Below are 17,547 nucleotides of genomic sequence, written 5' to 3'. Positions count from 1 at the left end.
ACATCCAAACCGTCATCGAACCCATCGTTCTACCATTCCTAGACCGGCAAGGGAACTTGCTGTTCCAACAGGACAATGCACGTCCGCATGTATCCCGTGCCACCCAACGTGCTCTAGAAGGTGTAAGTCAACTACCCTGGCCAGCAAGATCTCCGGATCTGTCCCCCATTGAGCATGTTTGGGACTGGATGAAGCGTCGTCTCACGCGGTCTGCACGTCCAGCACGAACGCTGGTCCAACTGAGGCGCCAGGTGGAAATGGCATGGCAAGCCGTTCCACAGGACTACGTCCAGCATCTCTACGATCGTCTCCATGGGAGAATAGCAGCCTGCATTGCTGCGAAAGGTGGATATACACTGTACTAGTGCCGACATTGTGCATGCTCTGTTGCCTGTGTCTATGTGCCTGTGGTTCTGTCAGTGTGATCATGTGATGTATCTGACCCCAGGAATGTGTCAATAAAGTTTCCCCTTCCTGGGACAATGAATTCACGGCGTTCTTATTTCAATTTCCAAGAGTGTATTTATGCAACATGTGGACAGTTGAGCCACACTTCGTTGGTCGTGCACCGTATTGTACCTTGAAACAGAAGATGGCCTATCACTGTGGAACCTGTAATACCTGCAAATAAACTGAGTTTCTTAATCTCCTAACAATCTTACCTGTTTAGAAAATGGAAAATTTGTTTTAGTTTCCAAAAGGTTCTGTTTAAAAAGATATTTAATTTGTAACTGGTTTTTGAGAATACTTCTTCTGCTTAATATGATTCTGATTCCACCTATTTGCTATTGGTGCGTAGTAGAGTAATAAAATGAAATGACCGTATGCCATTGTTGGCCGAATGTTAAGATGGTTCAAATGGTTCAGATGGCTCTGAGCACTATGGGACTTAACATCTATGGTGTTAAGAGACAGACTATCAAATACAGTATGGAATAGATTTTCTCGATTGCAATGCTTTTGCATTTCAACAGGATACTTGTTCCTTGGTACATGACCATTTTGTACCTTCAAACATGTTTTCACATTTACAAAACCTTAATTTTCTTGGGTATTTTTTGTAACTTCAGAAAAAGGCTACAGCACATAAAAATTGAATGCCATAATTTAAAAATGAAATACGACAATATACAGGGTGATTCAAAAAGAATACCACAACTTTAAAAATGTGTATTTAATGAAAGAAACATAATATAACCTTCTGTTATACATCATTACAAAGAGTATTTAAAAAGGTTTTTTTTCACTCAAAAACAAGTTCACAGATGTTCAATATGGCCGCCTCCAGACACTCGAGCAATATCAACCCGATACTCCAACTCGTTCCACACTCTCTGTAGCATATCAGGCGTAACAGTTTGGATAGCTGCTGTTATTTCTCGTTTCAAATCATCAATGGTGGCTGGGAGAGGTGGCCGAAACACCATATCCTTAACATACCCCCATAAGAAAAAATCGCAGGGGGTAAGATCAGGGCTCCTTGGAGGCTATCATGCCTAACACAATCAAAAGCTTTAGCCAGATCTCAAGAATATTTCAAGTGGTAATAACTTTTGATTAATTGATTCAAATGGCTCTGAGCACTATAGGACTTACCTTCTGAGGTCATCAGTCCCCTAGAACTTAGAACGACTTACGACATCACACACATCCATGCCCGAAGCAGGATTCGAACCTGCGAGCGTAGTGGTCGCGCCGTTCCAAACTGTAGCGCCTAGAACCTCTCGGCCACCCCGGCCGGCTTAAATATGAAATGGGACGGAAGTTTTACACTGATGATTTGTCCCATTTTTTGTGTAATGGTTTCACAATAGCACATTTAAGCCTATCTGGAACAGTACCACCGTGGAGGGATTCATTACGTAAGTACACTACTGGCCATTAAAATTGCTACACCACCAAGATGACGTGCTACAGACGCGAAATTTAACCGACAGGAAGAAGATGCTGTGCTTTGCAAATGATTAGCTTTTCAGAGCATTCACACAAGGTTGGCGCCGGTGGCGACACCTACATCGTGCTGACATGTGGAAAGTTTCCAACCGATTTCTCATACACAAACAGCAGTTGACCGGCGTTGCCTGGTGAAACGTTGTTGTGATGCCTCGTGTAAGGAGGAGAAATGCGTACCATCACGTTTCCGACTTTGATAAAGGTCGGTTTATAGCCTATCGCGATTGCGGTTTATCGTATCATGACATTGCTGCTCGTGTTGGTCGAGATCCAATGACTGTTAACAGAATATGGAATCGGTGGGTTCAGGAGGGTAAAACGGAACGCCCTGCTGGATCCCAACGGCCTCGTATCACTAGCAGTCGAGATGACAGGCGTCTTATCCGCATGGCTGTAACGGATCGTGCAGCCACGTCTCGATCCCTGAGTCAACAGATGGGGACGTTTGCAACACAACAACCATCTGCACGAACAGTTCGACGACGTTTGCAGCAGCACGGGCTATCAGCTCGGAGACCATCGCTGCGGTTATCCTTGACGCTCCATCACAAACAGGAGCGCCTGCGACGGTGTACTCAACGACGACGCAAGGTGCACGAATCGCAAAACGTCATTTTTTCGGATGAATCCAGGTTGTGTTTACAGCATCATGATGGTCGCATCCGTCTTTGGCGACATCGCGGTGAACGCACATTGGAAGCGTGTATTCCTCACCGCCATATTGGCGTATCGCCCGGCGTGACGGTATGGGGCGCCATTGGTTACACGTCTCGGTCACCTCTTGTTCGCATTGACGGCACTTTGAACAGTGGACGTTACATTTCAGATGTGTTCCGACCCGTGGCTCTACCCTTCATTCGATCCCTGCGAAACCCTACATTTCAGCAGGATAATGCACGACCGCATGCTGCAGGTCCTGTACGGGCCTTTCTGGATACAGAAAATGTTCGACCGCTGCCCTGGCCAGCACATTCTCCTGATCTCTCACCAAATGAAAACGTCTCGTCAATGGTGGCCGAGCAACTGGCTCGTCACAGTACGCCAGTCACAACTCTTGATGAACTGTGGTATCGTGTTGAAGCTGCATGGGCAGCTGTACCTGTACACGCCATCCGAGCTCTGTGTGACTCAATGCCCAGGCATATCAAGGCCGTTATTACGGTCAGAGGTGGTTGTTCTGGGTACTGATTTCTGAGGATCTATGCGCCCAAACTGCGTGAAAATGTAATCACATGTCAGTTCTAGTGTAATATATTTGTCCAATGAATACCCGTTTATCATCTGCATTTCTTGTTGGTGTAGCAATTTTAATGGCCAGTAGTGTAACTCAGTATGTCACAAAGTTCTGAGGAGCAATATTTAGTTATGGAAGCGCTGATTTTATCATAACCACTGGAAGATTTGTTTTTGAGAAAGCTAATAGTATTAGAAATCTCTTTCGGTGAGGTAGGATACAGTTGAAGTTTGTCAAACTTCTGCGGAAATGCATTTTTTAGATATTTTAAGCTGTCTTCTGATATGTATAGAAGCTGTGCCTTACTTACTCCGATCTTCATGAGGGCAGCTATGCAGGGCGCCTGTGCTAACGTGGAATCCAATGGCGAACTGCCGAGCAGCGGAAAATGACGAGGCGTGTCGCGCTGTCCGACGCAATGAAACACGAGCTGCGTACCTCTCAGGGCGCTGGCATACTCCCAGCGGCGATCGTCGCGTGAGATAGGACAGGGCTGAGGGTAATTTTTGGCGTGAGTGGTTTAGAGCATTTCACAGCGCGCACGCAACATTAGCGACACTTGTAATGAGATGGTAAATCCTAACCTGCACTACACACACATTTCCCCTTTCACCTCCCAAATTTTAAATAGATTTTCTGAAATGTATATACTGAAATATATGATGGTGTAGTTTAGGGTGACCAAACGTCCCGGAAAACCGCGATTGTCCCGGTTTTCATCCCTGTGTTCCGGTGTCCCGAAAATTTGTTTCGGGACGCTCAAAAGCCCTGGAATTCAATTTTTAATTACATTTCGTGAAACTTTCTCAAATTTTTGGGATTTCGCTATATTGAAGGAAATACAACACAAGAATTTAATATATTTTAGCTTATTTGTCTAAAACCTCCATTGTCCCATACTAGTAATCACAGTATCAGTATTGATACACTCAGACAATAATTTACTTTGAGCGGTACTTTGGCCAACAAGTAGTAGGTTGTATTATTGTAACAGAGCTATGAAACCGTCCGACTGTCGCGCCACTTACTCACACACTCATTGTCAGAACAGTGTAGTAGTTGATGTTTTGTCAGACAAACTGCAATAGTTTTTTCTCATATTAGTGGTATTATTGCTGGAGTACTGTGAAACGCAATGCCGAAACGTGCCTGCAAGTTCAGTGACTGTTATTCCAAGGAATGGAATTTCATTAAGAAAGGTCGTTTTGATTACGAAGCAGAGCGTTCCGTATGTAACAGTTTTATTAGTATAAGTCATGGTGGACGTTCCGACATAGTTGATCACATCAGGTCAAAGAAACACATTAACAGATACAGTGCACCGAGCTGCAGTAAAACTCTACAAAATTATTTTGTGAAACATCAGTCAAGTGAAGAGACGAAATTCCGAGCAGACGAGCTTACACTAACCTACCACACGGTAAAACATCACCAAACTTATAGATCTAGTGATTGTACTAATAAGCTTAACAGCATTATGTTTGATGATTCTTCCATTGCAAAAAATGTTTAGTTCAGCAAGAACTAAAGTGTCAGCCTTAGTGAAAGGAGTTACTGCTCCCCAAAGTGTAAAGGAAAGCCTTGAATACATCACAAAGTCTTCTTTCTACGGGATATCCACTGATGCCAGCAATCATAAGGCCACTAAAATATTTCCGTTTATTGTTCAGTTTTTCGATATTAATCAGGGAATTCAGACCAAACTTTTGAAGGTGAGTTCCCTAACTAATGAAACGACGAAATTTCAAGATTTTGTATGAATACTATCGAAATGTTTTATCTTGAGAAAAATAAAAGTGTGGCATTTTGTGGAGACAACACCAACACAAACTTTGGCGGTTTAAAAAGACAAGGCAAATGCAACGTATTTACCAAATTAAAGGCAACATTGCATGAAAACATTGAAGGCATAGGGTGCCCTGCACATGTTTTACACAACAGCGTGCAGACATCTGCTGACAGTTTAAGCTGTGATGTTGAAACTATCGTCATGCAGGTATACCCACACTTTTACATATATACTGTTAGAACAGAGAGGCGTAAGGAGTTCTGTGATTATGTGGGAATTGAATATATGAATGTAGTGTGTCACTCGAAAACTCGCTGGTTATCACTGTTTCCAGCAGTTGAAAGAGTAATCCGCTTGTTTGAACCGTTAAAAGATATTTTCCTAAATGAAGACAAAGCCCCCAAAATATTGGTTCAGTTTTTCAGTAACCCTTTAAGTGAAGCCTACTTATGGTTCATTCACAGTCAGCTTAGCACTTTGCAGCATGGGATAAAGGAAATTGAGGGAAGCACGAAAAGTGTAATAGAGGTAAATGATGTTTTGAAAAATACTCTGGAAAGTGTTACTAAGAGGAGAGAACAGCAGTTCATTTCTTTTAATGTTAAATCTGTCCTTAAAAGAGCAGAAGTATCAGAAGCAGCGGAAAGGAGTCTTAGAGAAGAAGTTAACAAGTTTTATGACACTTGTGTTGAATATCTTAGCAAGTGGAGCACCTCATATTTACCCTCATCGCCGGTGTTTGATTGGATGCTACTGAAGAGAGTGCCAAAATGGGAAAGTGTTGAAGAGACAGTTTCTTATTTGAAGAGTAAAGAGATTGAAATCGATGATTCCATTCTCTTTGATCAGTTCGGCATACTGACAAATTTTGTTGAAGAAAGTCTTCACAAGTGGAATGATGAAAAAAAAACACCATTGGAATGTCATGAGAAGTGCGTGAGTTTTTTTAAAAGCTGTGACTGTCTTCAGCATTACTCTGAGTTGGTAATAATTGCAAGGTACTTATTTGCAATCCCAGCCCATAATGCCAATGTGGAAAGAATATTTTCGTTCATGAATATCCAGTGGGCTGATGAAAGAAACAGAATGGAGGTGGACTCTCTTGAAGCAATCCTGCAGATCCTGTACAATTACAAAATGGATTGTACCGGGTTTTATCACTGTGTCTCAAAGAACAAAGACATGATCAAGAAGGCTGGAGGCAGTGAAAAATACCCTTTTCTCCAAAGACAGTCAATTCCATCTACAAGTGCTCAGTAATATTAAAGCTCATGTTAATATTAATTGATTAAAAGTAGAATGGCTGTAAAATTTTGTAAAATCGTAATACATTTCTTTATTACTGTATACATTTATTAAATGTCATTAATTATACAGATAATCTAGATTATATCAATCTTTTGCCTCCTCTTATTAGTTATAATAATCAGGTTAACAAAATGTATCAATAAAACATTAATATTTAAAATTAAGAAACCTGGGTACATGTGGAATGAGGTGTCCATTGGCACCCGGGTGAATGTGTCCTGGTTTTCATTGAAAATAATTTGGTCACCCTAGTGTAGTTACATCTAGCCTGCCTCCGGTTTGAATGCGAATACAATATTTGGATTTCCGTGAACAGCTACAACAATGGACAGTTTTACTCAGTAATCGATTGTTAGCATTCTTCTGCCAGCATTTCATTTTATTTCATCAGTGAAGTTAGACGTTCCCCTTTACTGTCCACAAAATAATTTTCTCCATAGACGAAAGAATTGAAATTGTGGCAGCATATGTGAGGACATGTTCAATCCAGGAAACCCGAGAAATTTTCGGGGTTAAGTATACGGACTGAGCACTGTCAGCAAAAAGAGCAATAAAGAGTATGCATAAAAATTGGCGCACCTACGGATCTGCATAAAATGTAAAACGACAAAGAATTCCTTCTGTTCTCACACCAGAAGTTATTGCAGACATTAACTAAAGAATTATTCAGAGCCCAAAGAAGTCTACACGTAAATTGAACCAACAGGCACATGTAAGCAGAAGCTGCCAGCGGATATTGAAAAGTCTTAATCTGAAGACATAGCGTGTAACGGTTGTGCAGCAATTACGAAAGGATGACAGTCAGAAACGTGAAGATTACTGCACGTGGCTTTTGAATAACATCGACCTTCGTTTGTTAGAACCGTTCCATAAAATCATGAGTGATGATGCATAGTTTCACCTTTCCAGTCATGTGAATTCACAGAACACGAGGTATCGAGCAACGGAGAACCCTAACACAGTGTGTCAGCAACAACTCCATGAGTCGTGTGAAGTTAGCACCCCTTTTTCGAGAAATATACATTTTTTTCACAGTTCTTGTTAGATGTGCCATAGTTCTAGAGTTCTTTGCACAAAATTTCAATAGTTCTGCAAAATGTAACGATGAAAACAACAATACTCGAAAACATTTTCGTATCGAAAACATTCTCTGACAATTTCCGCAAAATGTAAATAAGTACAAGAGTTCTGAGCACAGTTCTGAACAGAGCTCCAAGAGTTCTTTCGCAAATCCAAGTAACATTTTTTTGTGCAGCTAATAGTTAACGAGATAATTGCAATTTAAGGAGAAAATCTTTTCACTTACTGTGAAGTTGGCACCCTTTTTTTTCAGAAATGTATATTTCTTTCACAGTTCTTGACAGGTATGCCATAGTTCTAGAGTTCTTTGTACAAAATGTGAATAGTTCTGCAGAATTTAGCGACGAAAACAATATTCGAAAAAATTTTCGTATCGAAAACATTCTTCGTCAATTTTCGCAAATTGTAAATAAGTACAACAGTTCTGAGCACAGTTCTGAACAGAGCTCCAAGAGTTCTATCGAAAACCCAAGTAACATTTTTTTGTGCAGCTAATAGTTTCCGAGATAATTGCAATTTAAGGAGAAAATCTTTTCACTTACTGTGAAGTTGGCACCCTTTTTTTCAGAAATGTATATTTCTTTCACAGTTCTTGACAGGTATGCCATAGTTCTAGAGTTCTTTGTACAAAATGTGAATAGTTCTGCAGAATTTAGCGACGAAAACAATATTCGAAAAAATTTTCGTATCGAAAACATTCTTCGTCAATTTTCGCAAATTGTAAATAAGTACAACAGTTCTGAGCACAGTTCTGAACAGAGCTCCAAGAGTTCTATCGAAAACCCAAGTAACATTTTTTTGTGCAGCTAATAGTTTCCGAGATAATTGCAATTTAAGGAGAAAATCTTTTCACTTACTGTGAAGTTGGCACCCTTTTTTTCAGAAATGTATATTTCTTTCACAGTTCTTGACAGGTATGCCATAGTTCTAGAGTTCTTTGTACAAAATTTCAATAGTTCTGAAGAATTTAACGAAGAAAACAACAATACTCGAAAAAATATTTCTATCGAAAACATTTTTTGTCAATTTTCGCAAAAATTAAACTTGTACAACTGTTCTGAGGACAGTTCTGAACAGAACCCCAAGAGCTCTATCGAAAATCCTAATAACATTTTTCTATGGCGATAATAGTTTGTGATAAATTGATTTAATGTGGGACACACTTTCTCTACAGAAAATATAAATATATTCGTACAACAGTTCTGATGACAGTTCTGGACACCACGTGAAGAGTTCTATCGAAATTCCTAGTAGAATTTTTTAGTGCAGGTAATAGTTTAAGAGGTAATTTCAACTTAATTAAGAACCCCATAAGAGCTCATACTGTGAAGCTGGCACCCTTTTTTTTCAGAAATATATATTTTTTTCAGAGTTCTTCATAGATAAGTAATAGTTATAGAGTTCTCTGTACAAAATTTCAATAGTTATGCAGAATTTAGCGAAGAAAACAACATTGTATAACATAGCTGATTCAGAAACCCTTTCCTTCTTATACAATTCTTACTGTTGCCACAATAAATCACTTGTGCATAGATTCCAACGGTACTGATCATTACAAAAATACAACCATTGACCAGCGGCGCACATTTCTTGCAGCGTTGTACAAAGCATTCGGCTTATCCGCTGTGGAAATACCACACTTAACGCTATTTTAAAATTTGTAGTGGATGGCTTCCGTTTATCTACAGTGTCAGCATCTATCGAATTATCTTCATGCAAACGTGATGCCTGGATCACTCACGTCCCCTTTTTAGGTACGGAGGAAACTAGAGTTCAGTCTTGTGGAAGCCAAAAAAGAAAATGTGGACAGCCCTTCTTTTACTGATAGCAAACTCTAGATAAATCTCCACGCTTGTTTTTCTTCATCATGCCAACAAAAGAAAAATTCTCCCTTCATAGCTCTATTATCATTCCAGTACTAGTAAACCAGTTGTCCGCTTTCACATTTCGACCTGACTGATATATAGGTTTACACAGTCACAGAACAACATCAAAATGTTTATTGCTCAGTTGGTAAATCCTTCTGGTTGCAACACAGCGTATATTTCCAAATTTTACAGGTAAAATACTTAAGAATCCACATTTAAGAATCCATACTCGTTTGTTTTGATTGATACATATTGGCGAAAACTGTACCTTCCACAGAATCCTTCCAGCTTCTTGTCTACTGTAACATTTTCTCCAAGGGTGTAAGATTTGTGGTAGTTGCGTACAAACACAGTAAATATTTCCCGAATAGCTGTTAGTTTGTCTAATTGTCTCCTTTCATCACGAATAGCGCGACTGTAAAATCTAAGGCTCTCCAGAATAATTTTGAAACGTTTTATGTTCATTTGCGAGGTGAAATTTTTCAATGCCATCACCATCAGTTCCACACAGATCTTCCAGGCTTTATCTGTTACTTTTGTTAACAACAATTAAAAACAAGAGACTGATGAAGGCTTTCAATTCAATATCATCTATTGATTTTAACCCTCTCTCACGCTGAAATGAGGCTTTGATGCTCTCAAAATTCTGATTGGAATACAAAACTACAATAGACAAATATCGTTATCTATGAGGTAATTACAGCATCACAAATGCTGCTTTGGCTGCACCTATTGGTACAGGTAAATTTCGAATAATATTATGCTCTTCGAACAATATGCTTTGGATTTCTTCAACATTATCTAGTACTTCCCACTTACAATAATAAAATTCCTATAAAATAACGCAACCAGGCGCAGCGTATTAATCTGAAATTTGACGTTCAGACAGCGGACACTGACTATTAAACAGTTCAAACAGAATTTAAGTGCAGTTTACATTCTGGATTAGCTTTGTACTACTTACTACGTTGATAAACAAATAAATTAATCGCTGAAATGAAATACGAAAGGGCACAGTGGATAAAAACGAGCAATCGGCTCATATCTCATCAAGAGAGCATTAGCGTCGATACTGGAGCATACAACAATGAAAGGCACACATGAAGTGTATATTTTTAGAATCAGGAAGAACCAGATGAATTTTATTACGTAAAACAGTAATTGTTTTGAGCTCTCATGACATCCAGGACCCACTAACAGCTAAAAATATGCCCAGGACCCTCATGGATGAAAGTTATGTGGCAACATCACCAGCCACTAGGATACATAAAAACATGTGCTGTGTAAGGAATAAATTTGAAATTGCTGTCGTTAATATTGTTGCAAACATTTGTTCTAGTTAGGAAGGAAGTGTGGAAGTTTGATGAGTTACACTACAGCGAGAGTTAAAAGTCTTTACAATGTATGGAAATGTAAGTATATTTACTGAATATATCGTACAAACGAACTAAGTAGTATGTTTAAATCCTAATTCAATACATGACTGATAGAGGTGTTATAATGTTGAGGGGATACAGTATTAAAGTTAATAAGAAGTTCGAAATTTGTAAATACGAACCTCGTTTATTTGGTCCTCAATAATCCGGGTTTCCGGTTTATCCGGATTCATATTTTGTGTCCCTTGGTATTTTTCTCTTTTTTTCTTATAACACGAAGATGTGTAGTCGGTGAGGTACATAGGCTGCTTATCACTAGGCCGGTAATTTAGTCTAGTACTGAGTGATAAGGAACTCGGAGTGTGTGAATGACATTGTTTCTCAAGTATTGTACATTAATATAACGGTGTATTGATGCCCATCAAGTAAGTTGCATAGTAACCACGCCAACAGCACTCCACCACAGCTCATTGTACCTCTGGTGCGATTCTCGACAGGTGTGACACCATCTGGTTAGTGGCGCGTGTGGATGTATCTGCTCTCTCAGCCATCTGTTTGTTTTGCACTGACGAGCCTTCTCTCCTTGAATCATCTAAGCGTGCACATCCCACGCTTCCACCTACAGTTACTACAGTCAGTCTTAGGAAGGTGTACTGGCATTTGTATAGTGCTGAACATTTAGACTTTTTGTATTTAGTAGAATATACATCCGGGTTTTCGATTTTCGGTTAACCAAAATAAAAGTGAGAATTTACGATCGTACTCATAGCTGTACTTCCAGCAGTACTTTATCTCCTGCGTTCCCAATTTCGTAGAAGTTGTCCTACGAAAATTGCAGAAGAAGCAGTCCTGGACGAAAGGATATTGTGACGATATTCTTTCGTCACAGCCTGGGGTTAGAGACCCGGTCCGGCACACAGTTTTTATCTGCCAGTAAGTTTCACATCGGCGCACACCCACTGCAGAGTGAACACACAATCTATTTCATAATCTACTGGCACCATAAAAATGTTATGAGGGTTTTTAAAAGAACTCTTTCGGTGCTATCCAGAACTGTCAGCAAAAGGGTTGTGCCAATTTATTATAATGTAGACCAAGTGGGTCTCTCGAAAATGCTATTATCTCATTAACTGTTATCCCCACAAAAAATGTTATTACAGTTGTCGGTAGAACTCTTAGGGTCGTATTAAGAAATGCCATCAGATCTTTTATACGAATTTATTACTTTTACATGACAAAAGTGAGTCCCACATTAATTATCTCATATAATGTCATCGTCACAAGTAATGTTATTATAGTTTTTGGTAGAACTCTGTGGGTGATATTCAGAACTGTCATCAGAACTATTCTACGAATTTTGCTATATTAGATAAAGTGAGTATCAGATTAAAACAATTATTGTATAAACTATTATCGCCACAAAAATGTTCTTATCATTTTCAGTGCAACTCTTCCGGTGCTATCCAGAACTGCCAACAGAACCGTTATACAAATTTATTTTTTCCAAACTGACAAATAATTTTTTACCATACTAAAATTTTGCCGAGTTATTGTTTTCTTCCCGAAATTCTGTAGAATATTCGTGTTTTGAGCAGGGAAATCTAGAACTATTGCATATATATCAAGAACTGTGAAAAAAATTTATATTTATCGTAAAAGGGGTTCAAACTTCACGGGAAATGCTCATAAGCATTCCTTAATAAAGGCAGTTACTACGTAAACAATTACCTGCACAGAATATGTTACTAGTATTTTCGATAGAACTCTTACAATGCTATCCAGAGCTGGCATAACAGCGTACGAACAGACATAATTTTTTTTTGAGTAAGAGTGCCCCACAATTAATCAATTACCATACAAACTATTATAACCACAAAAAATGTTATTATGATTATCGATAGAAGTCTTGAGGTGTTAACCAGAACTGTTCATCAAAACTGTTGAACGAATTTACTTTTTCTGTGGAGAAAGTGGGTCTAACATCAAAGCAGTTACCGTATAAACTATCATCGCCACAAAAAGATATTATTAGGATTTTCGATAGAGCTCTTGGTGTTCTGTTCAGAACTGTTGTACGAATTTACTTTTTGCGAAAATTGACAAAGAATGTATTCGATACGAAAAATTTTTCGAGTATTGTTGTTTTTTTCGCTAAATTCTGCAGGACTATTCAAATTTTGTACAAATAGCTCTAGAACTATGACATTTCTATCAAGAACTCTGAAAAAATATATATTTCTGAAGAAAAGGATTCCAACTTCACAGTAAGTGAAGAGGTTCCCTCCTTAAATTGCAATTATCTCGTAACGTGTTAGCTGCACAAAAAATTGTAATTAGAATATTCGATAGAACTATTGGGGTTCCGTTCAGAACTGCCCTCAGAACTGTTGTCCGAATTTACTTTTTGCGAAAATTAATAACGAATGTTTGCTATACGAAATTTTTTTCGAGTATTGTTGTTTTCTTCGTTAAATTCTGCAGAACTATTCAAATTTTGTACAAAGAACTCTAGAACTATGCCATATCTATCAAGAACTCTGAAAATAATATACATTTCTGAAAAAAAGGGTGCCAACTTCACAGTAAGTGAAAAGATTTTCTCCTTAAATTGCAATTATCTCGGAAACTATTAGCTGCACAAAAAAATGTTACTTGGGTTTTCGATAGAACTCTTGGAGTTCTGTTCAGAACTGTGCTCAGAACTGTTGTACTTATTTACAATTTGCGAAAAGTGACGAAGAATGTTTTCGATACGAAAATTTTTTCGAATATTGTTTTCGTCGCTAAATTCTGCAGAACTATTGAAATTTTGAACAAAGAACTCTAGAACTATGGCATATCTATCAAGAAATCTGAAAAAAGTATACATTTCTGAAAAAAAGGGTGCCAGCTTCACAGTAGGAGCTCTTATGAAATTCTTAATTAAGTTGCAATTACCTCTTAAACTATTACCTGCACAAAAAAATTTCACTAGGATTTTCGATAGAACTCTTCACGTGGTGTCCAGAACTGTCATCAGAACTGTTGTACGAATATATTTATATTTTCTGTAGAGAAAGTGTGTCCCATATTAAATCAATTTATCTCAAACCATTATCGCCATAGAAAAATGTTGTTGGTATTTGCGATAGAGCTCTTGGGGTTCTGTTCAGAACTGTCCTCAGAACTGTTGTACAAGTTTAATTTTTGCGAAAATTGACAAAAAATGTTTTCGATACGAAATTTTTTTCGAATATTGTTGTTTTCTTCGCTAAATTCTGCAGAACTATTGAAATTTTGTACAAAGAACTCTAGAACTATGTCATATCTATCAAGAAATCTGAAAAAAATATATATTTCTGAAAAAAAGGGTGCCAACTTCACAGTAAGTGAAAAGATTTTCTCCTTAAATTGCAATTATCTCGTAAACTATTAGCTGTACAAAAAAATGTTACTTGGATTTTTGAAAGAACTCTTGGAGCTCTGTTCAGAACTGTGCTCAGAACTCTTGTACTTATTTACATTTTGCGGAAATTGCCAAAGAACGTTTTCGATACGAAAATTTTTTCGAGTATTGTTGTTTTCGTCCCTAAATTCTGCAGAACTATTGAAATTTTGTACAAAGAACTCTAGAACTATGCTACATCTATCAAGAACTGTGAAAAAAATGTATATTTCTCGAAAAAGGGGTGCTATCTTCACACGACTCACTCCATGACGAAAAAATCGGCGTTTAGTGCGGTGTAACAATGCGCATCATTGGACTGATATTTTTCGACACTAACCTTCAACACTGTTGCATACATGGAAATTTTTGATACGAAATGATAATTAAATAGACACCCTAGCTGCAAGCAGGCGTTGATACACTTCATTGGGGACATGTTGAAAATGTGTGCCCCGACCGGGACTCGAACCCGGGATCTCCTGCTTACATGGCAGGCGCACTATCCTCTGTGCCTGCGGTGGCTCAGATGGATAGAGCGTCTGCCATGTAAGCGGGAGATCCCGGGTTCGAGTCCCGGTCGGGGCACACATTTTCAACATGTCCCCAATGAAGTGTATCAACGCCTGCTTGCAGCTAGGGTGTCTATTTAATTATCATTTCATTTCGAGCAAAGCTGCATGGTCATCGACGGTAACTGTTCTTTCGGGAACAGATACTACCGTCATATATAGTTAATTTTTGATACATTTTGTGCTCGGTTCACTGAATATGGAAGACAATACTGCTTCTTCCAGCAAAGTGTGGTGACATGCCACAGTCTGAAGTATCTCTGGAATGAGTCCATGATATCTTCACTGAGGAACGAACTAAAGTGCGCGTCATTTACGACGGCGGCCGAGTTAAGGTTCGTTCTGCGCATCTGATGTCACAAAATACAGTCAGCCAATGAACAGAGAACGACGTTGCCAGAGCTCGACTGCAGTGCAGAGCACGGACGACTGTCTTCAGCTTTAGAAACGTTCAGTCATTAATAAAGTAACTGAACAAAAGCAATGTCTTGATAGCAGACTTTCTATAAAAGAAAGTTTGGAAAAGCATTCTTTATATCAACTGCTTCATATTCTATTAATCAATTAAACCAAACAACCAATAAGCCTCCTAATCCAGGCGATTGCAAGGAAATTCATTCTCACTAACCGCTTTTTCGCAATAAAGAACAGCGTTAATTGTTTATTTACCTATTGTAGTTCGACAAAACGTGAGTAATTCATAGTCATACCAACAGTGTTTGTCGGTATTTTGCGTGATTCTTTAAAGTCCTCCGGGGTATCTATTGAATGATGAGCTGTGTTAGTGTAATGGTTAAGGTGTTTGGCTGCTAAGCAAAAGGTTCTGAGTTCAAACCATATTTGGTGCTTAATATTTTCTTTATTTAAAAACAATATCGAAGTGTCTTACTTCATGAATTTTATTTGTTTGAATGTAATTTTTGAAATTTCTAGTGGCAACTAAAATTGACCATACGGAAAGTATATGCTGTGGACTTTTAACTCTGCAAACTCTTCAAAATTTCGTGCAATGGTTTACTACATTTAATGCTGCACAATAACTGCATTGAACATCGAAACAAAATTAAGTCATTTATGGGGGAAGTATCGTCAAGAAGATGTGTAAAAATCAAATTTTTAGACCAAATAGTTTTTGTCAAATCGAATGATAAGTGTGTCAAAGCAGTCGGAAGACCACGTGTCAGCACAGGCGAGCAATGCAGTGACGACAAAAACGCGCACAGCCCGGAATGCGGGGAGCACGTCTCTGTAGCAGCGAAAGGGTTAATGCGGACGTGGTGGCTTTACTTCATAAACTGCGCGCTCCCCCATAAACATAAATTTGCGAACTATACTATATTATGGCGCTGCTTCTCTTGGCGTGTGCGTCGTTTGCAACTGGCAGCCGGCCGGGGTGGCCGTGCTGTTCTAGGCGCTACAGTCTGGAACCGCGCGACCGCTACGGTCGCAGGTTCGAATCCTGCCTCGGGCATGGATGTGTGTGATGTCCTTAGGTTAGTTAGGTTTAAGTAGTTCTAACTTCTAGGGGACTGATGACCTCAGAAGTTGAGTGCCATAGCGTTCAGAGCCATTTTAACCATTTTTGTAATTTCACTGCATTTATACTTACAGGAGCTCCTTCTACATGTGCCACCCTATCTATACGCTTAGGTGTTGTAAATATAACAGATACTGCCTCCTAATTAGCGAGGTGGGGAAGTTCTTACAAAAGTGCAGAAACAGTAGAAAGCTTGAGAGACAGACAAAACTGTTGTTGTTGTTGTTGTTGTTGTTGTTGTGGTCTTCAGTCCTGAGAATGGTTTGATGCAGCTCTCCATGCTACTCTATCCTGTGCAAGCTTCTTCATCTCCCAGTACCTACTGCAACCTACATCCTTCTGAATCTGCTTAGTGTATTCATCTCTTGGTCTCCCTCTACGATTTTTACCCTCCACGCTGCCCTCCAATGCTAAATTGGTGATCCCTTGATGCCTCAGAACATGTCCTACCAACCGATCCCTTCTTCTGGTCAAGCTGTGCCACAAACTTCTCTTCTCCCCAATCATATTCAATACCTCCACGTCACTTGTGTGATTTACCCAACTAATCTTCAGCATTCTTCTGTAGCACCACATTTCGAAAGCTTCTATTCTCTTCTTGTCCAAACTATTTACCGTCCATGTTTCACTTCCATACATGGCTACACTCCATACAAATACTTTCAGAAATGACTTCCTGACACTTAAATCTATACTCGATGTTAACAAATTTCTCTTCTTCAGAAACGCTTTCCTTGCCAGACAAAACTTTCTAAAAAATATTATTACATCTGTAAGATAACTTCACTGGTTACGCAAAGACTCTGTATATTCAGAATAGGTTCCCAGATACGTGAGTGGCTCAAAGACTTCTGAAGTAGCAGAACGCAGTATGTTGTCGTTGAGGGCGAGTTTTCATTCGAGACAAGTGTCTCGTCAGAAGTGTCCTAGGGAAGTGTGACAGGACCGCTGTTCTTCTGTCTATACGTAAGTGATCCGGTGTACAGGGTGAGCAGCAATGTGCAGCTGTTTGCTGGTTGTGCCGTCGTGTACAGTAAGATGTCGTCGTTGAGTGACTGTAGGAGGATACAAGGTGACTTAGACAAAATTTCTAGTTGCTATAATGAATTGCAGCTACCTCTAAATGTAGAAAAATGTAACTTATTGTACATGAGTAGAAAAAATAAATCCATGATGTTCAAATAGAGCAGTAGTAATGCTCTACTTGACACCATCACGTTGATTAAATGTCTAGGCGTAACGTTACGTAGTGATATGAAATGCAATGAGCAGGTAAGGATCGTACTAGGAAATACGAATGGTCCACTTCAGTTTATTGGGAGACTTTCAGAAAAGTGTAGGCCATCTGGAACGCATATAGGATGCCGGTGCGACCTATTCTTGAGTACTGTTCGAAAGTTTGGGAT

General features: G+C 39.0%; 1 protein-coding gene across 1 annotated transcript in view; it reads right to left on the bottom strand.

Annotated features, from left to right (window-relative positions):
- Positions 1-3,535, bottom strand: part of LOC126212740 (uncharacterized) — a 135,236-nt gene extending 131,701 nt beyond the window's left edge. The window contains exon 1 of the mRNA XM_049940149.1: positions 3,498-3,535. Within this exon, the coding sequence (XP_049796106.1) occupies positions 3,498-3,509 (12 nt within the window). The 5' untranslated portion in view covers positions 3,510-3,535. The remainder of the gene's footprint in view (positions 1-3,497) is intronic.
- Positions 3,536-17,547: the final 14,012 nt, after the last annotated feature.

Source organism: Schistocerca nitens, chromosome 11 (assembly GCF_023898315.1).
Source record: "Schistocerca nitens isolate TAMUIC-IGC-003100 chromosome 11, iqSchNite1.1, whole genome shotgun sequence".
In the NCBI taxonomy this organism is placed as follows: Eukaryota; Metazoa; Arthropoda; class Insecta; order Orthoptera; family Acrididae; genus Schistocerca; species Schistocerca nitens.
Note: the sequence above shows the minus strand (reverse complement) of the source record. Positions and strands in the feature narration are given on the sequence as shown.